The following is a 24,470-nucleotide window of genomic DNA, read 5'->3' as shown; positions in this document are numbered from 1 at the left end:
TGGTTCTCATTAAACTTCCCAAGGCTGGTGGGGGAAGCCGCACCACTGCTTTACTTCTTGCCTTGTTTCTGTGGTACTCTGGTGCCTGGACTGTGTATGTGCTGTGCAGCTGCTCTGCTAAAGCCAACTGCTGCTGCAGTCATGCTGATGGCTGCAGACCATTGTCCCCAGGAGCCATGAGATGCTGGTGCATTGCTGTCCTTGAGATGTATCAGTTGGACGACACCCCAGCTCAGACCTGACCGTCAGTGAGACCTCCCTGCCTAATTCACAGTGCTCAAGTTCCCAGCTTTTAAGATTTGATGCCACAGACTGCCTTTTCTTCAGCTACCCTTTGCTGCTTATGAGCAACTGTCAGATTTGCTTTTTTATAGTTTCTTTCCTGTTTCTAACCCACACTGGGAGATGAGATCCGCTAGCAGGAGGGTTTCTAGCCACCCTCCAGGCTCCCAGCAGTGCCAGCCATGGTCAAGTCCAATCTTGCACCAGCTGCTGCACTAACAGCAGGGGCTGAGGTGGGTCTGGGTGCCCACAAAGAGGAGGGCAAAGCAGCCTCGTGGCTGTGAAGGTCGGCATGATGAGCTGGTGCAGCCTGATCAGAGCTGGATGTGGCCGTTTTTCCTGCTCCCATTCACTAGCGTGGCCTGTTGGATGTGTGAGTCATCTTCCCGGAGAAGCTGCTCGCTGCAGACACGCTCAGGTCTGTCAGCGACTCAGACGCAGGACGGTGCTCCAGACCATGGCTGCATACAAATGGACAGCAAGGTCTCTGCTGCCGCCGCCATTGTCCGTGAGCAGCTTTGGCCTGTGGCCCAGCGCCCTACAGATCTGCCACCCCCAAGCTCAAATCCATGTTCCCTCTCCTTCCTTTTGCAGAATTATTTCCGGGACACCTGGAACATCTTTGACTTCATCACAGTCATCGGCAGCATTACGGAGATCATCCTGACAGACACCAAGGTGAAGAAGGGGCTGGGAGCAGCAGGTTGTACTGCTGCAGGGTGGGGGGCTCCCGCCTCCCTCTCACCCTCTCATCTCCTCCCAGCTTGTGAACACCAGCAGCTTCAACATGAGCTTCTTGAAGCTCTTCCGGGCTGCTCGGCTCATCAAGCTGCTGCGCCAGGGTTACACCATCCGCATCCTGCTCTGGACATTCGTGCAGTCCTTCAAGGTAAGCCCCATGTGCCCTGGTCTCCTCCCAGGCCACAGTGCTGGGGTGCTGCTCCAAAATGCAGGCTTGTTCCCAAGGTCTGGCTGACTTGTTGGCTTGTAGAAGAGATGGATCGGCACAGCTTACCTGCTTGCTTTCTGTACTCTGCTGGAGCTGGACCTGTGCTAAATGAGATGACTCATCTGCTTCTCTTGCAGGCCCTCCCCTACGTCTGCCTCTTGATCGCCATGCTTTTCTTCATCTACGCGATCATTGGGATGCAGGTGAGCACAGACATCTCAGTGTGCATCCCTCTGGCACACATAGGCTGGACCAGCATGTCCTCAGCATTATGCACAGCAGCCAGCCTTGTGCCTGCCTGGCATTGCTTCACTTGGTCACGGTGTCCAGAAAGGTCCCGAGCAAGGAGCAGCTTGTTTGGGAGCTGCAGAGCCACATGTCCTGGGGGAGCTGCCACGGGCTTTTTCAGTCAAGCTCCTCAGCTGCCTTCCCAACTTACACCCTTGGAGTTGTGGCCTTGGGGGCTCAACTGGGCATCCCATGAGGCAGCTGCTTTAAAATCGCCATCTCTTCATTTAGAAATTCCACCCTATCTCCAACTACCTAGCATCCCCAGAGATTGATTTCATGCCTGAGGGACCTGGTGAGCAGCCTTCTGCTTTTCCCATCCGAACGGCTGGATCATGGTGGTGATTCCTGCAGCCCACCATTCACCTTGGTCCTCCGTGGAGGGTTTATTTTGTAGCCACGGCGCTGATGGTCTGCTTGGACTCTTGTGCCTAGGGACGTGCAATGACCTATCAGGCAGTGGGAGGTCTTCAGAGCATGGGAAGATGTGATCTTTCCAGGCTCCAGCTGGTAAATAAGAAGCACATGAGCTAAAACCCTCATCTCCACACGTGCCATGGTGCTGGCTCAGTTCTGCGATGACTAAATCCCACGCTGAAGATCTGACAAAGCATCTTCGACAACGCTCGGGATCTGGAGCTGCCCGATGAGCGAGCTGCCGCAGTACCCAGGACAGGCAGATTTTGGGGAGGCAGTGGGTAGCGCAGTGGCCCCCGGCTCAGGCTGCTTGGCAGCGCTGGTGTTTAGTCTCTTCCACCCCCTCTCTCCCGCCCTGAGAGTCCCATGGCTGGCTTTGGCCTCTCTGTCCTACACATCTCGGCACCGGCTCCAGGTGTTCTCCGTGCTAAACAACCACCATCTGACTCAGCCCCCCTCCCTGCTGTGTGGTAGTATTTGATTTATTTTATTTTTTCTTTAACACCATTGTGAACAAATCCCCAAGCAGTAAAGTCTGTGGGCGTTATTTGAGCAAAATAGCTGGAGGCAGAAAATATTCTACAATTACACATTCCAAAAAACCTGTACAGGGAAAAAAATACTCTGCAGTTAGTGTATTTTTAGGTTCATGGAAAGTGGAATAAATATTTAACAGTAATAACAGCACATTTTTCCTATTTGAGGCACTTCACGAACATTCATTATGTCCTACCACAGCCTTGGCTGTGGGTCATTATTAGGGTATTGTCCATGTTTGGGGCTTTGTTGCCTCTTTTGGCCCTGGGGACAGTAGTCCCAGGTGTCTGGCTGTCCATGGTGGGTCAGCAGTTGGTCTGTCCCTCTCTCACTGAGCCCTTCCCCACCCTGTTTGCACTGCTGTGCCTGACCCAGCATCATGGACCGTTTTCCCATCAAGGAAAGAGCTCCCAGGAGTTTCCAGGACTGTGACCCAGCACCCACCCAGGGTGGTGTGACTCATCCCTGTGCCTCCAGCGTGCTTGGGACTGCCGGGTGCTGTGTGCAGCAGAGGGGTGGATGTGGAGCGGTTGGACTCGGTTGATCCCAGGTCCTCTGTGCTCCTGTTTCCATGGCAGCTCGGCCTCTTGCAGCCTTTGCCGCCCACCGCAAATCCCTGCCGAGGAGAGGAGAGTCTCCTTCCCTGATGGATGCTCAGTGCCAGCTCCTTGGCGTGCTGGCTGCATGCTGGGGTGATTTTCCTTGGGGGATTGCACAGAGAGGGTGGATGTCAGGTGCTTTGGGGGCTGGCTGCACTGAGAGTGGTGGACCTAGGGCCGGATCGGTCCCTGGAGCACAGGAGTGCGTGCCTGTGAGCCAAGGTGAACTTACAGCTGCTTCCCCAGCCACTGAGCTCTTGCCTGAATAACAGCCCTTTTTCTCCCTCCCATAGGTTTTTGGCAATATCAAACTAGATGAGGAAAGCCACATTAATCGGCACAACAACTTCCGCAGCTTCCTGGGCTCCCTAATGCTCCTCTTCAGGTAAGCAACCATAGAAAACTCCTTTGGCAGCATTTCTGGGTACAGGCATGCCAGGAGCCAGGCTGGGCAGCTTCTCACCACAGGCTGTTCAGTGGAAGTCAGCTTTTGGTGGTAGAGAGGAGCTGGGCAACACATGGCCACAGGAGCTCAGGAACCCCTTTTTTCCCCCTACCCTGCCCCAAAAAGGATGCCTGTCTCCCAGCTTTTTGGATCAGCTGGCTAGGGGGAGTTGGCCCCATGTGCCAGGAGCTCTACCCTGGCATGGCTGCGCTCATGTGGGTCCAGCTCAGTCGCCGTTGACCCAGCGCCTCACTCCTCTGCATGCTGGAGGTGTATTTAATCTGGGCAGGGGGTTGCACATCTTCTTGTGAGGTTTCTCCTGGGGGCATCCTGCCCTGGCTCCATCCTGTGCCACCATGAGCTGCTGAGCATAGCTGTGTTGGGCGCAGGAGTGCCACAGGTGAGGCATGGCAGGAGATCATGCTGTCCTGCCTGGAGGGCAAAGGCTGTGAGCCGGACACGACGGCGACGTCTGGGCAGAACGAGAACGAGCGCTGTGGCACTGACCTGGCCTACGTTTACTTTGTCTCCTTCATCTTCTTCTGCTCTTTCCTGGTGAGTTCCTCCTTCCTGAGAGCCCTGGGGGTGCCTCTCATCAGGTCCCCAACCTGCACCCCCACCACAGGATCATCTCTGCCCCTACTTTCCTTTCTCTCTGCCTTTCTCCCTTTCACTTAGATGCTCAACCTGTTCGTGGCAGTCATCATGGACAATTTTGAATACCTGACTCGGGATTCCTCCATCCTGGGACCTCACCATCTAGATGAGTTTGTCCGGATCTGGGCAGAGTATGACAGAGCAGCGTGGTATGTAGCCAGCTCCTTCTCTCCTGAGCAACCTTTCAAAGCTGGTTTTAAACAGGCGTTTCTGTGTTCTGCTATTGGAAACTGGCTGAGATGCCTGGGATGGTCAGGGAAGGGCTGCTCTCACTTGCAGGTGTTACAAGGGCAGCAGCCGATTCCTACAACACCTGGTGGCACAGGTGTCTTGGATGATGTTCACGGTTTGCCGTGGTGTTTGTCCTGAGCACTGGAGGTTCCTGCTCTTCCTCTCATCCCCGGCCAGCCGACAGGTCCCTCTCGGCCTCCTTCCTTGACCCCGTGTACCAGCTGGGTGCCTCTGCCCTGAGACCAGCTCCATCACCTGGTCCCAAGCACCCACAGCTCCCCATCAGAGCAGGGCTGAGCATGGCTTGTTCCCAGCAATGGGGAGATGCCGGGGGCCTACTGGGCTCCTGCCAAGTCACCTATGGGGGACCTTGATGGCTTTGGGCAATTGTGTTCTTACACTGGCCAGCCTGCTCACCCCTCTAGAGACAGGAGGATTTTGTTTCCTGCATTCATGGCTTGGCTGATGAGGGCCCCAGCGAACAGGGCTCCTGTTTGCAGGCAGCAACCTGTTCCCAGCAATGGGATGGGTTCAGAGCCCGTACATACTCTGGGTGGCCAGGCTTTGGCTCTGCTCCCGCTGCTGCTGCAGAGGAGCTGCTCTCCACTGCTCCTCCCAGGATGGTCTGGAGCATCCCTAGGGCAGTGTGGAGCCCTCAGCAGCTCTGGGAGACTGTCTGCCCTCCACTCAGCCCTGGCACTATGAGGGAGTCTTGTGTGGCCCCTTCCTCCCTCCCCCAGCCCAACAACAGCCTCTTTGGAGCCATGACCTGCCACTGCTGTGCCAGGGAGTGTGGGTGATCTTAGCTCGAGAGCCCTTGGCAGCCACATGTGCTCCGTTTGGAGACTCTTCACCTCCACTGCTAAAGTTCTGCCCCTTGAGAGGCCAGCTGCATCAGGAGAAGTGTGGCCAGTATGTCAAGGGGGGTGGTTGTCCCCCTCTACTCCGCTCTTGTGAGACCCCACCTGCAGTCCTGTATCCAGCTCTGGGGCCCCCAACATCAGGAGTACATGGACCTGCTTGAGTGGGTCCAGAGGAGGCCACAAAGATGATCAGGGGGCTGGAGCACCTCCCCTGTGAGGACAGGCTGAGAGAGTTGGGGGTGTTCAGCCTGGAGAAGAGAAGGCTCCGGGGAGACCTTATAGTGGCCTTCCAGTACTTAAAGGGGGTACAGGAAATCTGGGAAGGGACTCTTGATCAGGGAGTGTAGGGATAGGATGAGGGGTAATGGTTTTAAACTGAAAGAGTGTGGATTTAGATTAAATATAAGGAAGAAATTCTTTACTGTGAGGGTGGTGAGACACTGGCACAGGTTGCCCAGAGAAGCTGTGGCTGCCCCCTCCCTGGAAGGGTTCAAGGCCAGGTTGGACGGGGCTTTGAGCAACCTGGTCTAGTGGAAGGTGCCCCTGCCCACGGCGGGGGGGGGGTGGAACTAAATGACCTTTAAGGTCCCTTCCAACCCAAACCATTTTATGATTCTATGATCATCAGCTCCTGGCATAGTTTCCTCCACTGTTTTTGTCCAACCCTGTGCAACTCAGTGCTGGCCAGATTCCTCCCCATGGGCTCTCCTCCAGCATTCTTGCTGCTGTGCAAGGTCCCCATGGGCAGATGGGTTTGCTTGTTAGTAGGTGACTGTGCCTTGTGCAAGGGGCAGAGGTCAGTACAGGTGAGTAGATGTCCTGGCAGACTAGAGAAGGGAGAGGAGGTGACAGCAGTGAAGCATCCAGCTGCTCGATGTAGGGCTTCTCACCCATGGCTTTTGGGAAGGATTTCTTCACACCATGTGCTTCATTCACTCTCGCCTCCCATGTTGGTGGCCTGGGTCTCCAAGACAGTCACTGAAAAAGCATGTCTGAACTGTCCTATCAATGCCACGTACCCCTCTGATTTCTGAGAAAACCATGCTCTTTCATTGTGATATGTAGTCAGTGGTTAGGGGATGTGCACAGGAGCCGGTGGTGTTGGGCACATGGGGGCAGCCCTGGCCCTCATTGCTGGGTGAGGAACGGGTGAGTACATCTGAATTGGTCCCACAACCTGAGTTGGGCAGGGTTCTGCATCCTGAGACTGGGACCATCACATGAAGGTCTTGCAGGGAAACCACCCAACACCAGGGGGGCTCAGGGATGGGTTTTGCCCAATTGATTGGGTTAGCTCTGGCCAGGGATGGGAGAAGAGCAAAGAGAAACCAGCGGCAAAGGTACTGGGTAGGAGGGTAACGCTGTTCTTTGCCTCCTTGCGTGGTTTCCCTCCAAGCTTGTCTAAGGATGCCCAGGAGGCTGCAGCACGCTGCACCTCAGCACTTCCACCCCACACGGTCCTGCTTCCCAAAGGGCTCTGATCTGGAGCAGAGTGGGGACCTCAGCATCCGATGGCCCCTGCACCCTCTCCTGCCAGCTCTCCGCCTCGACTGCTTCATTATTTCAGCCAGTGCAGGAGGGATACGGGCTGTATCCTGTGGTCACTGCACCTGGGTCTGGGGAGATGTGCTTCTGTGGGCGAGAAAGGGTGTGTGTATGGGAGAGTTTGCTTCTAATAATGTGTACCCTTGACAGAGCGTGGCCTGGTGGTCGGAGCACAGGACTGGACCTCAAGAGACCTAGGTGCTAGTGCCACAGCCACCAGTTCACCAGCTGGTCACATTATCTCTCCCCATCTCAGGTTCCCCAGATATTGGAGATACAAATGACTCAGCTGCCAACCTCCCTGGGCCCTTGTGAGGACCAGAGAGTTGGCCATGCGAGGGCAGCCTCTCTGGTGGTGTGATGGAACACAACTCCATCAAAAGGGCTCGTGGTGGCTAGAACACAACCAAGCTGCAGGCTCACCCTGTCTAAAATCCCAGCCCTCTCCCACCAGGTGTAGACAGCCAGGGGCACAAAGAGGAAGGGTGATGGGGTGGTGTTCACCACCAAAACTGTCCTTCTCCAGGGTCAAGATGGGTCAGTGTGAGGAGGTATGAGCTGACTCATGGTGGAGAAGGCAATAGCTGATGCTCATGGCTTTCCCCTCTCTGGGTCTGACAGAGCCAGATGGAGAAGAGCCGTGTACCCCCAGGGATCTTGCCCCACAGATGGCCCCATCATCCCCTGGTTAAGCTCTCCATCCTCCCCTCCACCCTTTCAGTGTCCTATTAACCCACCTGTGCTTCCTTTGCAGCGGCAGGATCTCGTATAAGGATATGTACAAATTAGTACGGGTGATCTCGCCTCCTCTGGGCCTAGGAGAGAACTGCCCCTACAGGGTGGCGTGCAAGGTTTGCCTCCCAGTCCTCCGCCACAACCTGGCCACGGGACGCACCATCCACCCCTTCTTCCCCCCTGCTCCACCACCACCGCGCCTCCCGAGGGAACCCTGACGTTGCTTTCCTTCGAGTTTAAAGAGGTCCGCGGCCTCCCAGAGCCAGCAGCTGTCCCCCTCGAGGGGAGGCATGAGTGGGGCCAGGGGGGCTCAGAGCCTCCCGGGGTGGGTTTCGACAAATTGCGTCCCCCAGCCAGCCCCCCACCCCCGGCTCTGTTGGTGCAGGGAGCCCCCGAAGGGTGCTGGGCCAAATGCCACCGTCCCTGCTTGGCTTCTCAAAGTGCCCTCACATAGGAGCAGAAGTTTTTTGGGGGGCTTAGATGTGGTTTGCTCCTCGGGAGGGAATGGGGGAACAAAGGCAGGAGGATGTTTGGGACTTTGCCATTGTTTTGGCGAGTGAGGACTGGGGGGAGGCCAGGGTGACCCTTCTCCCTGGGGGATGCCATGCTGTACCCAACAGACTCTTCCTCAAGTGTGGCACTTGGAGGACACACAACCACGTCTCTGGGGAGTGGGACTCTTGCTAGTCTTGCCCTTAGCTTGCCAGACCTGCTTGGGAGGTGGTGGCACCTGGACACATCTCTGGAGCTCAACAGCTCCTCCCTGTCTGCTTGAGCCAAGATCTCAGCTGCTGGTCATGAGCCCACAGCAGTGATTTGGCCTCCTTGCGTCTCTCAGACTTGCACGGGTTTTTTTAATTTTATTTTGGAGTGACAGTTGAGCAAAATCCTGCACCTGCTGCCTTCTCCAAAGTGCCACAACACCTTTGTTTGTGTCCATGGCATGAAAGGATGAACCACAGAGCTTGCTCTTCCCTCTGCATCCCTCACAGCATCTGAGGAGATGTACGAGTGAAGCTCAGATGCTCCCGGTTCTTGATCTTGGCTCTGCAGAGAAGAGGACTCCTTGGTGTGGCATGGTGTAGCTACCACATCCTTCTCGCCACATCAGAAATGCTTCTTCCAACCAGCATCCCTGGAACAGGTCTATCACCCTCCACAGCTGGTCATGGGGATGTTACACACATTTGAAATCTTGAAGTAGACCACCGGAAGTAAAGCAGAGCAAGCAAGACAAGATCCAGATGCTTATTCTTCTCATTTATGAAGAGATATTTAAGGATAGGAGATTTCGTGCAAGAATCTCAGCTGGCTTGTCTGTTCAAGGAGGGGCTCCTTGCAGTCTTTTCTCTTCTCTGTTGCATCCCTGGCAAAGGATGGTGACTAGAGGAATCTCTAGTCTTTCTCAGTTGACATCAGGGCTTCACTGGCAAATGGTGCTCTCCTAAGCTGGATCACCTGGTGCTCAGAAGGGTACCTGTAATGCTTCCTGGGAAGAGGGATCCCTGCAGCAGTCTGGGCTTTCTGCTGACTCTGTGGGATGGACAGAGCAGTGAAGGTGGATAAACTCAAGGGAAGGTGGGGGCAGAGAGAGCGAGACCAACTTCTGATGTCATGTGAAGGAGACCACCCCCATCTCTTCCTTGTGTTACCTCAGTCTTCTCCTCCCTGTGCATGGGGTATTTCAAGGACATGAGAGATTTTCAGGGATTTCTACTGCCCTGGAACAATTCCCAAAAGACAACTGATGAAGAAAGAAAACCCATGTGGTCATTGCATCTTGCCACCATGGTCCAGATCCCAGAAGGCCAACCCAACTTGCTCACCTTTCAGTGGTGAGCCTGCCCTGCACATCACAGTGCACAGGTTCACCTTCCTGGAGCCCACATCCCTGTCCTGCCAGGCAATGTGACAACGATGACTTGCAGAAACAACCACCAATGTGTTTATGGAGTGGTGGACAGCCTGCTCTGGAAGAGATGGTTCTTGGGCAAGTTCAAGATGCAACATAGTGGTGCAGCATGGTACAGAAGCACACCTGCTAGGCCATCTGGAGGTGGGCTAACTAAGGGACATTGATGCAGGAAGACTTCCTGTGGAAGTCCAGCAAGCTCTGTGGTTATGCTGGGGAGAGCAGGTCTTGTAACCACATCTTGCTTGGACTGTATCCTGGCAGCCTGCTCCACTCCCTGGGGCTATCTCTGCCTTTCTTCACCCCCTCTGCCTCTAGCAGTTATGCAAAAGGGAGCCAAAGCATCACTTTTGCCCCCTAAAAGTAGCCCTTGAGATGGTTGTGGGTCAGGTGAATGCTCCACAGATATTGATTTCACTGTGGACAACACCTATTCCTGAATCTACTCTCACATCACTTGCTATTCTGGTGCTCTGTTCCTAACAGCCTTGTATGGCACAGTACTAATTTCCTAACCACAGGAGGACAGATGTCCCCCACATTTCCTCCTCCATCACTCACAGTGTTCTCTCAGAGTACCAGGACCAAGCCATTAGTGCCTGGTGGTTTTACAGGCTACCCTGTGCCATAGCCACAGGTCACATCTCTGTCCAGACACAGGACAGAGGATCATCTCTCCCGTCAAGGATGTGCCTGTGCTTGGACCAGCTCTTAGGAGCCATCCTGTTCAGATGGATGTCATTCCATGTGCCTGCTTGTGCTTCGCTCCATGGGGATGTGGCTTCTGGGCACTGCTGCGCTGTTCAGAAAGCTTTAAGATCTCTGCTCTGAGAAGCAGAAAAGTGTGCAGCCTGTCTGTGAGAACAACACAGTTCTCATTTGGTCCTTTGTTACTTCCCTCTCACGGGAATCCATTCGTCCTTCATTGTGCGGAGAATCTCAGTATGAAAGACCGTGTCTGATGTGTGCTGGGCACGCTAAAATCCCTCCTGCCAGGAAGTGTGGGTGGAAGATCACTGTCTTGCTTCCTTTTTGCACAAAGCTCTTGAGCATGAAAATTTTGAAGTCACCCCTCCTTCAGACACCTTGAGTCAGTGCACTTCAAGCTCTGCCAAGACATTGCTTACAGACTCCTGGACCTGGATATTTCCTCTTGATCATCCCACTTAATAGTCTCCAGTATTGTTATCAATCCTCTTTCCAACCAATTCAGGTGTGTCAGGTCTCAAAGGGGATGGCTTGCCCAGCCTGTTCTGTGCCTGCACCCCAAACAGCTCCTGTTGCAGGTCATCACCATCTCGAGTTCACATCTGAAATGTCAGGACTTACCTTGGTGGGGGCCCCTTTGGCCAGGGTCTGCTTCCAAACCAGTGGTACCCACTGAGAAGAGATCTTCTCCCCTTTCCATGCTGCTTTGAGCACATGGGTAGGGAAGAGGCTAAGATCCCACAGGCAGTGCTTAATTTTTCAGCAGCGCCCTCTCTCCCAGGCCACCCCGGCTGTGACAGGTTCCTCTCCAGCAGCATCCTCCCAGCCCAGCTGTAAGGGTTGATGCCTTTGCTCTTGTGAGGTTGCCCTTGCCCATTAACTACCCTGAACATTGCAGTGCAGGACAGAAGCTGGCACGAGGGCAAGAAGAGGTGGCCGAGCCCAGGATCCCTGGGAGATGTTCTTGAGTGGCCTCCTGGGTGTGCAGAGAGAGGTGGACACAGCCCAGATATCTCAGCCTGGCAGAGTGCTCAAGGCGTCATCGGGTGGCCTGTTTTTGTAGTGTTCCTCACTGCAGCAGTCCTAGGCAGGTCCTTACAGAGCAGAGGAGCGCAAGGTGGGGGTCCGTCCTAGCTGCATCCCTTGGGAAACCCAAACGAACCCCAATGTTGGAAGGCCCAAACAGCTGCCTCTGCTGAGACTCTTTAAACTCCAACCTGGTGGAACTTGCAGCCGCATGTGGGAGAGAGCCAGGGCGGGAGCATGGCATGTACAACTTTTCCTCCCAGTTTTGTTTTTTCAGCCAATTTAGCATGCCTTTTGCACTGGTGCATGGTGGGAAAGTGGTCCATCCGCAGAGCCAGACGGAAGCAACTGGGCATCTTCCTTTGACAAGTGACCCTGGCCCACTGCCTTCTATGCAAGATGCTGCCTCCCAATTGCATAGACCTTATGAGCTGGGGATACACAGCCTTCCAGCTATGGGTTAGGTGGCAATGCAAAGCCATACCCAGGCCCCCCCCGGGAGGGAAGACTCTACGGAGGCCACAGAGCACTCTGGTACAAACCACTGTTATCTCAAATAACCCATGGCTTGAGTGCCGTGTATCTGATTTATACCACTCACACACAGCCCTGGAACCTGTGGGACAAGTTGGGGGCTGCTGGAGGGCTTTAGGAAAGGGGTTGAAACCAGAGAAGGAGTCCCAGACTGCTAGCGAGACAGGCGCTTGAGGCCAGCAGCAGAGAGGAGAGGGGTGAGTTGCTTTCTGCCAGCATTCCTGGGTCTGTGTGAGCAGTGCTATAAATCCACATCAGGACAGTCTCTCATGTATGATTTGCCTTGATTAACGGGTTTCCTGTTCTTTTCCTGTTTGTCCGTTTGTTTTTTCTCTCCTGTTTTCCTGTACTATTTTTGTTTGTATGTTTTTCTGCTCTCTGGGAATGCCTCCTCTCTCTCTGCATCTCCCTCCCTCCCCTTCCCCCTTCATGAGCAGTGGCCGAATCCATTACACTGAGATGTATGAAATGCTGACTCTTATGTCACCACCGCTAGGCCTCGGCAAGAGATGTCCTTCCAAAGTGGCCTATAAGGTAGATCAACCCTTCCTTCTATGGGGCTAGAGCCGAGCAGGAGCCGGGGCTCGAGGGAGCTGCGGGAGGTGGGGCTGGGGGGAGCTGGGGAGGCATTGGGGGCATCCAACATGTGTTTAGCTTGCTCCTGGGGAGCACAGTGTGCTCAGAAGAGTCCTGGCCACACTGGCTGGTCTCCACTGCCAACGCATGTGACGTTGCTGTGGCCACTCACAAGCCTGGGGAGCTCTGGGGTGGAAGACCCCAGTGGAAGAGGAAAGGCAGGATCAGCAATAGTGTGGAAGTGGGAGGGTTGGAGAAGATGAGGTGAGGAGCAACCACGTAGCACAGTTAGGAGAGTGAAATGTCCTTAGGAGCTCACTGACCCAAGCCTGTCCCCTGGGCTTGGAACCATCCTTGTCCTGGCCAGTGCAGAAACAGGGCTAAAGCCCGTGGAGGTGGGAAGCAGGTGGGCAGCAAGGACATATCCCGAAGGAGCAGCTCTGTGGTGCATGAGGAGCCAGGCGCATCAGTACGAGCTATCCCAAGGATGGCTTGTGCAAGGCAAAGCCAGGTGCCTTCAAAAGGCATCTCTGAGTTTTACCCCCTGGTTCCTTCTGGAGTGGTGGCCAGCAGCCAGTTCCCAGCACAGGCACAACGTGCTCCCAGCTGCGCAGGCATGGAGTAGGGTAGGGAGGGAGCAAGGATGTGGGGTGGGAGCTGTGTGGCTTTGCTGAGGGCAGCAGCTGCTGGGACAGGACCCGGCACTACAGATCAATGTGTTGCCCAAGTCTGGAGCAAACTGAAGCTTTTCTTGGCCATGGGCTGCTGCCTGCAGCCCTTTCAGCAGCATTCAGGGCTAGTGAAGGGGGGATTTCTGCACACTTGCAAACGTGCTGCCACCCTCTCCAGCTCTCACATGTTTGTTCACACACGCATACATCCAACATCACACTTTTCTAGGAGAAAAAAGGAGGCTTGAAGGCAGGGAAAGGACATGAGAAGCCAGGTGGAAAAGAATGGGCAGGAAAGGGATGACCCAAGGTATTCACAAAGCAAAATATACTCTCTGGAAAGTGGATCTGGTCACTTCAGTTTGCACCCCGCCTGCCCAGGGTGGGGAAGGAGCATGGCGTGTCTAACCTGCCTTGGTTGCCCTTCTCTCTTTCCTTCTGCACTTTTTCTACCCCTCCTTCCCTTCCCCACCCTTGGATAATTTGGACCCTGTGCATGTGCTGGCAAACTTCATCTCTGAAAGACGCAAAAAGGGAGCGCCAGGATGTAGCATGCTAGAGGAATTCAGCTGATCTGAAGTCCCTGAAGGTTAGGGACCCTCCTCTCCCCTGCCCCAGGTGGGAAGGGTTGAGAGACGGAAAGCCAAACCACCCGGGAACGGAAACCTGAGCCCCCTCTCCCCTTCCCGAGCATTCCCCACGCTCACATCCCTGATGGATCAGGCGTGTCTTCCCAAAAGTGCCGGGAGGTGCCGTGGCAGCCCCGGTGCCATGGGGAGGGGGGCTCAGGGGCCGTTCCTGGGGCACAGGAGGAGCCCTGGAAGGCAGTGAGCCGGTGTCCTGGGGTGGAAGGAGCCGGGGGGGGTGGCGGGGTGATCCTTGCCCTTCTTTTTTGGCTGTGCTGTTTTGACACTCTTTGTTGCTTTTTATTTTTTGATTTTTTTTCCCTTTTGTTTAATGTTTAATTTCTTTTCCTCCAGCCTGGTCGATGTGTTTTTCGATATTGTTTTCCGTCCGCTGTTTTCTTCTCTCTCTTGCGCAGAGACTGGTGCTGATGAACATGCCCGTGGCTGAGGACATGACGGTCCATTTTACCTCCACCTTGATGGCGCTGATACGCACAGCCCTGGACATCAAAATTGCCAAAGGTAAGGTCGGTGGGGTAGAGAGGGGACAGAGCCAGGAGGGTTTCAGAGTGACCAGCACTCATCCTTTGGGCAGGCTGAGGACATTTCAGCCAAATTGGGGTTGACCACCCAAAGCCTGGCATGCGGATAGAAGTGATTACCTTGAACAGGCAAATTTCTGCTGCTCTCTATAAAAAAGTCTATCTCTTTAGGGAAGAGGTGGCCAGTTTTCCACTAGAAGCTGCTTCTAGAGAGCAGAAACAGCTTGATGTCTACTGTGTAAAGGGGGAGAGAATTCCCCTTCCTCCCCATGTACAAAACCAAACCAAGGAGGGAAAAGATCACATGTGCTTGGCTTCCTAAGGCTAGGGAACAGAAATCTTTCTCTCAGGGAAGATAAAATGTTCAGAGCAGGAAAACCTGCTTTGTTGTTGTTGCTGGAAATGCTCTGATTCATCAGATCAAAAGCTTTCTGCAGAAACATGCCATTTTCAATAAAATGTCCCCTGAGAACAGCTCAGCTATTGGAAGAAAACCCAACCCAGGGCAAGATATCAGCATAAGCCCAGGGCTGAGTCCTTGGGTTCAAGCCCCTCTAGATAAAGCAGAGATTTGAACCTGGGTCTCCTTCAGCTTGGCAGAGTTGTCCCAGGCTCGGGTGTCCCCAGTTGGTGCATGTTGACAGCTTCCTTTGAGCCAGGGTCTTCCTAAGCTCAGCAGATCCCTTCACCACTGGCCACAGAGCTCTACTCTCCTTGCACAGCATTGCCAAGTATTTAAGGATTTCAACCAAGTGGAGCTGCTCTTTCACCAGCACATGATCCGCTCACCAGAAAAGAGAAAGTGGGGCAGCAGCAGGTGTGTGTGGGCTGGAGTAGGATTGGAGCTGCAGAGACGGACCCAAGGCGAGCTTGAAGATGGCAGCTTTGAGTGGGAGGGCAGGGGATGGGGAGATGGAGGCACATATGGAAGGGATGGTAGGAAAGTTTCCCTGCGAGAGCAGGAGACCAGGACCGCTGATGCAAGATGGCCCTCCCAGCCCAGAGAGAGCTGATTGCTGCTTGTGAACCTCAATTTAGTATGGGAAAGGGGTGTTTTTAGTTGGAGCCTGGTGCCAGGTCTTGATGTACGTGGGCCATTTTTTTCCCTCCCCCTGTTCAAGGTGGTGCAGATTGGCAGCAGTTAGACTCTGAGCTTCAAAAGGAGATCCTGACCATTTGGCCTCACCTGTCCCAGAAGATGCTTGACCTGTTGGTACCCATGCCAAAAAGTGAGTCTCTGTGGGGGCTGTCATGGCTGCCAAGTTTCCATCATACCTGCAGCAGCTTCCTCCCAAAGGGAGGTGGGGACACGTCAGACCCGTCACCAGCTAGGGGAGAAGTGGGAAAAGGGTTTGTGTTGCTACAGGCTGGCTTCTGCCTTGCTCTGTCTGGGTGCTTGGGAATCCTCTCAAAAACTGTCCAGTTTGCAGTGATCTGCTCCTGCCAAACCCAGACTTTCCAGTAAATCATCTCTGGAGCATATAAGGGCAGGAGGTTGAGCATCGCTTGGTCCATTACTGATGGTGTGATGATGTGATGAAGATGTGTGGCTTGGTGTTTTATGATGATGCTTTCAAGTCACCTCCATCCATTTTATCTCCACATGGAGTGTCTGGGTGTTCATCTCTCTTTTGGAGTGGTGAGCAGACTTGGAGGGTCACCAGGATATCCCACAGCAGGGCTGTTGCCGAGATCTGCGCTGGTGCCTTCAGACCTGCTGTTTCTGTTAAGACAAAAGCATCCTCCACCTTCCTTCCCCTCTTATGCTCTCAGCCTCTGACCTGACTGTTGGCAAAATATATGCAGCCATGATGATCATGGATTACTACAAGCAGAGCAAAGCGAAGAAGCAGCGGCAGCAGCTGGAGGAGCAGGTGAGGCTTGGCGAGGGCATGGAGCGGGCAGGAGGGGAGTTCAGAGCACCCTCGGTGCTTCCTACCACGTCCTGACCAAATGTGCAGCCAGCTGCTTGGGATGCAGCTGAGGGATGAGGGTGGTGGTGCAGGTTGGGCTTTGGTGACTACAAGTCACACATACGTGCATCCTCAGCCCCCAACAGTGAACATGAGCGTGCTGTCACCTTCCCAAGTGGTGGGGATTTGGTTGGTGAAGCACTGGATGTTCATCTGCATTTCCTACAGGCTCAGCTTCTTCCTTTCCTCAATACAGAAAAACGCCCCCATGTTTCAGCGCATGGAGCCGTCCTCCTTGCCGCAGGAAATCATCTCGAACGCAAAGGCTCTGCCTTACCTCCAGCAAGACACGCTCTCGGGCCTGTGAGTATTGCCCTGAGAAGAAGGGAGGTAGTCCTGTCACTTTTCTGTTCCTGCAGCCCTTGTTTTGTTCTCTGGAGCTGGCACTGGGATACACAGAGGGTTAAAGAGCTGGCGAGAGCAAGGGAAATGCAGTCCGGGGCAGAAAGCTCCCGGCACAAAGCTTTTGCAGGATTCCAGGTAGCTGGTGTTGCACCAGCATCACCAACAGCAGCGGAGGTGCCTAAGGGGGATGGCTGGGTATCTGCGTGGACACTCTTCTTGCAGGACCAAGACCACTAAGTGCAAGCTCTCCTACCTAGGAGGGTCTGGGATGGACCTGAACCTCGACAGCAGTTGAGCAGCAGGTCTCTGGGTGGTGCAGGGTCGGTGGGGGATCCCAGCACCCTGGCTGGTGGGAATGAGGTGGTGGGAGTTGCTGGTACTACACAGGATGTCCCCACTGCTGCCACAGGACCTAGGGCACTGGTGTCCTCTCCTGCCTGGGCACCGCTTCAGCTCTCCATTGAACGTGATGTTTGTCCTGTGGGTCTCGACAGCCTGGGCAGCAAGCACAGAGGGTCCCCAGCTCTGAGCCACTGGAGAGGTGATGCCCAGTGATGGCAGCACCCGGGTTGTGGCCTCCCTGAAGCTGGACTGTCTTTGCAGGAGCAGCCGAAGCGGGTTCCCCTCACTGAGTCCGCTCTCGCCACAGGAGATCTTCCAGCTGGCGTGCATGGATCCGGCCCACGGGCAGTTCCAGGAGCACCAGTCTCTGGTAAAGTCATGCACTGCCTGGCGGGTGCTCACTTGCAGTCCCAGCGAGGATGCTGGTGGGCACGGGGAGATGTGGGGCTGCCAGCATGGTGGAGAAACACTGCTCCCTGCCCCTGTGGCAGCAAGCACAGTGGAGGGATGGCAGCTGCTGGGTCACGCATGGATCTAAAGCAGGGGACAAATGTCCCTGATTGTCCCCCAGCTGGGGCTCTGGCCCCTCGCCTCTGGGCACTGGGGACACAGCCATCCGTGGACCAGACCTGGCCAGTGAGGCCAGGCAGTGGCAAATGCTTTTGGGGTGAGAGCTGTGACTGGGGTCCAATGTCCTGCAGTAAAATATCCTTCTCTTCACAGGCTGCTCTTTTTTCCACTGAGTGCTCATTTCAGTGGGTTACCCCGTGCTGAGTGATGGTATCTGATGTTTTCGGATTCATGTTCATTTTGTTGTCAGTGCTGGTGTCCCCAGTCCCAAACCGAGCTGTCAAACTGTCTCCAACTGGAGCATACCCCTCCGGCCTCACACACATGCCGGCCGGCAGCAGCGGTGTCTGTCTGTGTGTGTGTATATATATATATATACATATCTATATATATCTCTCCATGTCTGTGTGTGTGCATTCGCGCACCACCCCGACACTTGTTGGATGCAGTGTTGTACCACTGTGCATCTCCAGCCCGGTCCGTGTCCCCGGGGTCTGTAGTACTCTGTGTGAGCTGTGTACTGCGCAGGCGAGCGTCCCCTGTCCCGGCCACCCCGACCACGGCACCATCCTGCCAGCAGGGAGGTGGCAGATGAGACTCCCCCCTCCCCATAAAGTCACCTTCTAGCAGATCTTCGGGGTTACTCCCTGCCCATCTCCTTGTCACCACATCCTGTACAAAACAGTCCCCTAAATTGGGAACTAACCACAGCACAAAGGTGCCATGGGTGGCATGATTTCTTTTAATGGGGATGTGGCCAGAAAGCCTTTACAGCAGGGTCAGACAGAAAATCCTGTACGTTTGTCCTCTTCTGGCAAACGGAGGAGGAGTTAAAGCCCAGGCAGGCAGGGCATTACCAGATCCAGGCAGGATTTCCACTACCACTGAAGAGGTGCAAGATAAATTGGCCATCAGGCAAGCCTGAAGCACCACATCTGGGCTTATCTGCTGCGGATTGTGAATTGGAGATTATTTTTCAGCGGTGACGTGATGGATGATATGTCTTAGACTCCCTTTTTGTCCCACTTAAATTCTGCCCCTGGTTGAGCGAGCAGGGCTGTCCCCTGCAAATGGGGCAGAAGCAGTGCGCTGCCTTGCTCCAAACCCATCCCAAGAGCTTGGCTGTGTGTTTATTTCCAGGAGCCAGAGGTTAGGGAGTTTCAAAGAGTGCAGCCCTCTAACCGTGGCAGCTACCTTCCCGTGGACACTCAGGACCACGCTGTCTCTGGGAGGGCCTCCTCCATGCCTCGTCTCACTGTGGATCCCCAGGTAAAACCAAGCAAAGCCCCCACGGGTGCCGGGTCCAAGCAAAACCTACCAGGTAACACTGGGGCTTCTTTCTGCATTGAGCAAGTCCCACGGCTTCCCCAGCACCCTGATATCGGAGCATGTCCCCATCTTTGGGGTGCTGCTCAAGTAGAAGAGCTACTGTTTCCCTACATGGGGGACATTGGCAGCAGAGAGTAGCCAGGGGAACCAATCTCCTGGCTCATGTGGGAGGTCCACAGTGGAGCAGGGCCACACTGGGAGGTTGCAGAGTCCCCATGCAGTGGGACAACCCTCCTTTCCTCCAGCCTGGGTGCCGGCTGAGGTTCGAGGAGTCCCAGCCCAACTGTCAGATGATCTTCCAGGTGATGAAATACCTTTTTCTTCCTTTCCCGTTGTCCCAACGCACATGCTTCTCCGTCTGTCCAGGGGAACCCAGGCCACATCTCACCTCCTCGTTTGTCTGCCCGGTTTCTCTGTTGTTCTGTCTTGTACTCAGCCTCCACCGAGACACAGATGCTTTTATGGGGTTCAGTTTTGCTGTGAAGTCTCTGGGTCTGCTTTCTCACAGAGGTCCTGGTGTCAGTGCTGGTGTGACATGTCGTGGCACTTTGGTGGGGCATGAAGAGGAAGGGAGGCTTTGCTTTGGCTTTATTGACCATTGGGTGGTGGGGAAGATGATCAGGAGGAGGGGATGGGAGCAGAAAGAGTACGGTGTGAGGAGAGGAGACTGGGAGAATGGCCCAGGGCTGCAGAGGCAAAAATCTGCTAGAATAAAGCAAAGGAAAATGTAGAAGGAGGTGCTGTTTTCCACAAAACCTGTGAGAACACAAGCTAGAAGGAGGGGAGAAGGTAGAAAGGAGAAGCACAGAAGGGAGAAAGGAAAGGAGAGGGACGATAAAACAACAGTGTGACTGGGGAGAGAGGGAATGAGTGCAGGGGAAGGGACATGGGGATAAAGGAGAACCAAGGAGGACCAGTGCTGCCACTGGAAAAGTGGAAAGTAAATGCCAGGAAATAAACACCAAGCGAGGGGCACTGGAGGATCCCCCCCTCTCAATGATTTCTTCTTCGATGTCTCTGTTTGCTCCACTCGGTTCTGTTTTCAAGGCTGGGAGGGATGCTGAGACAGCCTGGGGGACGGTGCTCTGGTACCCCCCACGTCTCCACACCTGGGACAGGGTGCTGCTGCTCTTCCCCTGACATGCAGTGCCTTGGCTTCACTCTCAGTCACTGGTTTTGCTTGTGGAGCACTGTTTCCAGCTGGCTAGGACAGGGGAGCTCTAAAGCTAAATCCCACTTTCTTCCCACCCCTGATGTGCAGAGATTACTTGGCGGGGCTGTGCTCAGGCTGGCTGCACCCCCCCCCCCCGCCCCCGAATCTCCCCATCCTGGAGGTCAGTGTGCCAGTGATGGCGGTGAACCGGTAATTGCTCAACCGCCATCCCCCCAGCCCTGCCTAGTGCTAACCCCCTCCCCGGCTGGCCGGGGTTGCTTGCAGGTGGTGACGGACACCAGCTCGATGCGGCGATCATTTTCCACCATCCGGGACAAGCGCACCAACAGCTCCTGGCTGGATGAGTTCTCCATGGAGCGCAGCAGTGACAACACCTACAAGTCCCGCCGGCGCAGCTACCACTCCTCGCTCCAGCTCTCCGCCCGGCGCCTCAACGCCGACTCGGGTGAGCAGGGGCGGGTGGCCCCATCCCACACCAATGCCAAAAAAACCCCAGCTGAGTGTCCCCCGCTCCTGGGAAGAGGACAGCGGGGACTGATGGGTATGTCCTGCAGGCCACCGGTCCGACGGGCATCGCTCGGGCGGCAGGGAGCGGGGCCGATCCAAAGAGCGCAAGCACTTGTTGTCCCCCGATATCTCCCGCTGCAACTCAGAGGAGAGGAGTCCCCAGGCACACGATGAGTCACCAGAGCGGCGGCGCGAGTCCCGGTCACCCAGCGAGGGCAGGTCACAGACACCCAACAGGCAGGTGGGTGACAAAAACCCCTTCCTAAGCACAAAGGGAAAAAGCTGCTTGCCAAAAGAGGGCAAAACCCCAACTGCGAGAGCTCTGCACCCTCTCTCCTCCCAGTCATGGCATCTCCATGTCCCCTGTCAGCTGAGCAGTTTGGGGCTGCTCGGGCACCCTGGAGAGCATTTGGGGAGAGGGTTGGATCTCCGCACTGATCCTTTCACCACTGTGGCATCCACTCCCTGCCAAGGTCGAGGTGTCCCAGCTGCACAAGCCTGGAAATGCCAGTGCTTGAGCGTTCTTGAAGCCCACGAAGATGCTGCCTGTAGAGACCAGCAGCCAGTGAGCCATTAGCTCTTCCCACAGGGGGTTTGTGGGTGCTTTTTACTTTTGACCACCAAGAGCAGACACCATCCTTGTCCCTGGAGCAGACCCCGAGGCAGGGATGGGACAGGTGAGGGTGCAGCAGGGCCTCATCCAAGCTGGAGTATGGCCCAGGGAGACTTCAGGCTCAGGGTGGAGGGGAGTGGGTGCACGGCGCTGCCCATCGCCCTTGTATTCCCCAGCATGTCTTGGTGCATTGCAGGGAACAGGCTCCCTGAGTGAAAGCTCCATCCCCTCCATCTCGGACACCAGCACCCCCCGGCGAGGCCGCCGCCAGCTCCCGCCGGTGCCCCCCAAGCCGCGTCCCCTCCTCTCCTATGCCTCCATGCTGCGGCACGCTGGAGATGCCTCACCACCCCCGGAGGAGAGTGAGGGGGGGTCCCCGCTCCTCTCCTCCACCCTGGAGCCCAACGCCGCCGGCCTGACCGAGTCTTCCAGCTCCCCAGCGGGGAAGCAGAGCCGACAGTCCACCCCGCAACGTTACATCTCGGAGCCGTACCTGGCCCTGCACGACGACTCGCACGCCTCAGACTGCGGTGAGGAGGAAACACTCACCTTCGAGGCGGCCGTCGCCACCAGCCTCGGCCGCTCCAACACCATCGGCTCGGCCCCGCCGCTGCGGCACAGCTGGCAGATGCCCAATGGGCACTACCGGCGGCGGAGGCGAGGGGCAGGGCAGGGCGTGATGTGCGGGGCCAGCATCGACGTGCTCAGTGACACCGAGGAAGACGACAAGTGCTAGAAGCTGCCTCCTCCCGCCCCGTCTCAGCTCCCCCCGCAGCCCCGCTGCCGCCCTGCCCCTCTCCAATGCATGCTCTTCGCCACGCCTGGGAATGAAACAAAACCAAAACCAAATGCAGGGGAAAAGGAGAAAACCAAACCGACCGGAACGGAGGGGAGAGAAAAAAAAAAAGAAAAAAAAGTCTTTGTGCAAAAAAAAAATTAAAATCTGTCGACTTTCATTTATTACTATCACTTTTTTTTTCTGCACAGAGAAGCATTTGATGGGCGGTGGAGTGGCCAGGCCGGGCGTGTGTGCTGCGGGGCAAGTGAGAGCCCCCCCGGCCGTGGCCCCACTCCCTGCCCAGAGCAGGACCCCCAGGAAGGCTCATCCCGATGGTTTTCCGCTCCCTGAGGCTGGAGAGTCCCAGAAAAGGGGTACCAGGGGCCCCCTTTGCTCTGTCGCTTGGGCTCGGTGCTGCTGTGGCTTTTAATTTCCCGAGGGTCTCATCCAGCCGGGAAAAGGGGCGAGGGGTTGGGGTGCACCAGGCAGACTGGAGCAGCTCTGCCTGCCAGGGCGGGGTAAACCCAAAGCCAACTGGTTTGTACTGGGGCAGGGCGGAGCAGGGCGGGAGGGCTCAGCGCTGCTGAATGTATCCTGTCTCCCACCGACATATATTTATTTATATACGGAGAACTCTAGGTGTGGCTGTGTGTGTATATACAGTATGTGTGTGTATATATATTTATATGCTGTATATATAAAGATATACACATACATGGATTTGTTTTAGTCATCTGACGATGCTGGGGAGCCCCTTGGGGTTTTTACTGCCCACACCCCGTTTGGCGGGGGCAGGACCAAACCTCTCGCCGGGGGGCTGCTGCACACCTGTCGCTGTAGCAGAGCATTGGGAACGTCACCCCACTCCCCTCGCCCCGTCCCAGACGTTTCCAACAGTGGGAATTGCCTTTTCTCTGTCAGAGGTGGCCGCGGTGAGGGGTCTTCGGGCAGCTCTGCTGCCAGCTGTGCCGTGTGGTGCCTGCGGGAGTGGGATGCCCAAGGGATGAGGATGGGGCTGTCCCTGGGGGTACAGCTCACTTGGCGCCAGTGGTGCCGAGGGGGTGATCGCAAACCTCTCAGAGGCCTCTTTGCTGTGTTTTCCCAGGAAAAGAAGATTCCTGTGTCCGCAGGGGAGAGAAGATGTTGTGCGTGTGTGACGGTACCCTAAGATATGTCCTCCCGGCAGAGGAGCCCAGCTTCGGCACCTCCCCTGTCTCAGTTTCCCCTGCAGCCGTGGCCCCTGCCTGCTCCTGGGGCCTGGCACCCCCTTCGGAGGGGGGCTGCCATGGGGGTGGCCAGGTTTGCAAACCCCACGGCCCCAGCGCGGGGGCAGGTGGGTGTCCGAGAGCCGGTGGGGCTTTGGGAGAGGAGTGTGGGCTGGGGGGTGAGCAGGGTGGCTCCTGTCTTCTGCAAATACTGAAAATGTGGGTCAGGGCCACCTTCCAGCGCTGGTCATTAATTAATCTGGTAATTATGTGCTGTCAGCTCTAATGATCCACACACACCCTCGGCTGCGGGTGCGATGCTTTGCCTGCCAGCCTGGGGAGATGCTGGTGAACTTGTGGTGATGGGTGGCTCATCCTGGCGATCACCGGCGTGTTTCTGCTATGAGTTGTGTCTGTCGTCAGCTCGAGCGTGGTCCTGGGGAACCGGAGGGTGCTGTGCCTTTGGAGCTTCAGTGAAGGGCTTGCTCCGTGGCTGGGGGGTCTGGTCTGTGTGGTTGGACCAGGCATGGCCATGTGTGTGGAGATGGGACATGGCCTTCAGCGCGCTGGGCTGGGCAGGAGGAGGCGGCGCAGCCCTCATCCTGCCCATGGCTTCACTCTGCTGAGGGTGGTTGTGGTCCTGGGTCCTTGGGGCTGTTCTCCAGCCCCTCTGGCTGGCTGAGCAGCAGCTCTGGCCAAGCTTTGCTTTGGTCGTGGATATCATGTCTTCTGCTGATGGAAAGATGCTATGGGCACAAACTGCCCTGTTCCTGCATGTGCAGATCAGCTCTTGCCCTGATCGCTTTGTGAGCTCCCCCAGAGGAGCTCTGCTTTGCAAGAAGCAAATTCCACCTTCTCCTGAGCTTGGTCATGGACCTATTTCTAATGGTCAAGCTGCCCTCTGTGCATCCAAAGAGCAGGTTTCGCTTATGGGGCCAAAACCTCCTATTGCCTTGATCGGTTCCCGCAGGTGGGTGGCACCTCTGCTGTCCCTCTTTGCCCTGCACTTCCTGAACAGACGCTGCCAAAGGATGCAGGAATCCATCGCTCTGGCTCAGCTCCTGCATCCCCAGTCTCGGTGTCTGGGGGCAAGCCATGCCCCATGCAGCTATGGAGAAGGTCCCTGGTGTTGGCTGGTGGCATGGTCATCTCCTGTCCGCTTTTGGGCATCGCCTGTCCCCTTCCCAGCCATCCGTGAGCAGTCCGTGGCTTCAGCCTGCAGCTGCTGGAGCATTGCTCCCTGCGCTGGAGTTTGGAGGAGCCAGGCCTGATGGGCAGCGTGGGATCGCGTGGGGGGTGGGGCCAGGGATGCAGTGGTGCTGGGGGCTGGAGGAGGCGATGCCGTACCTGCTCTAAATATAGGTGCTGGCATCGTCTACTTCTAAATGCAGAAAGGTGTCTGACAATACACCGGGCTCTGAGTAACAGCCCGCAGGGAGGGGAGGAGGCGGCTTTTTGTGTCTGTGCCTGTTGGGTGGGAGGGAGGGAGGG

At 55.7% G+C, this 24,470-nt stretch overlaps 1 protein-coding gene across 1 annotated transcript in view; it reads left to right on the top strand.

Annotated features, from left to right (window-relative positions):
- Positions 1-21,952, top strand: part of CACNA1E (calcium voltage-gated channel subunit alpha1 E) — a 113,853-nt gene extending 91,901 nt beyond the window's left edge. The window contains exons 34-49 of the mRNA XM_074876946.1: positions 877-960; positions 1,046-1,171; positions 1,369-1,434; positions 3,366-3,457; positions 3,907-4,072; positions 4,196-4,323; positions 12,166-12,262; positions 14,018-14,123; positions 15,265-15,372; positions 15,917-16,017; positions 16,313-16,419; positions 17,065-17,173; positions 18,514-18,642; positions 20,141-20,321; positions 20,431-20,624; positions 21,193-21,952. Coding sequence (XP_074733047.1) covers positions 877-960; positions 1,046-1,171; positions 1,369-1,434; positions 3,366-3,457; positions 3,907-4,072; positions 4,196-4,323; positions 12,166-12,262; positions 14,018-14,123; positions 15,265-15,372; positions 15,917-16,017; positions 16,313-16,419; positions 17,065-17,173; positions 18,514-18,642; positions 20,141-20,321; positions 20,431-20,624; positions 21,193-21,732 — 2,334 coding nt within the window. The 3' untranslated portion in view covers positions 21,733-21,952. The remainder of the gene's footprint in view (positions 1-876; positions 961-1,045; positions 1,172-1,368; positions 1,435-3,365; positions 3,458-3,906; positions 4,073-4,195; positions 4,324-12,165; positions 12,263-14,017; positions 14,124-15,264; positions 15,373-15,916; positions 16,018-16,312; positions 16,420-17,064; positions 17,174-18,513; positions 18,643-20,140; positions 20,322-20,430; positions 20,625-21,192) is intronic.
- The last annotated feature ends 2,518 nt before the right edge of the window (positions 21,953-24,470 follow it).

Source organism: Strix uralensis, chromosome 8 (assembly GCF_047716275.1).
Source record: "Strix uralensis isolate ZFMK-TIS-50842 chromosome 8, bStrUra1, whole genome shotgun sequence".
NCBI classification, from domain to species: Eukaryota; Metazoa; Chordata; class Aves; order Strigiformes; family Strigidae; genus Strix; species Strix uralensis.
The sequence above is the reverse complement of the archived record's forward strand: the minus strand, read 5'-3'. Positions and strand labels throughout refer to the sequence as shown.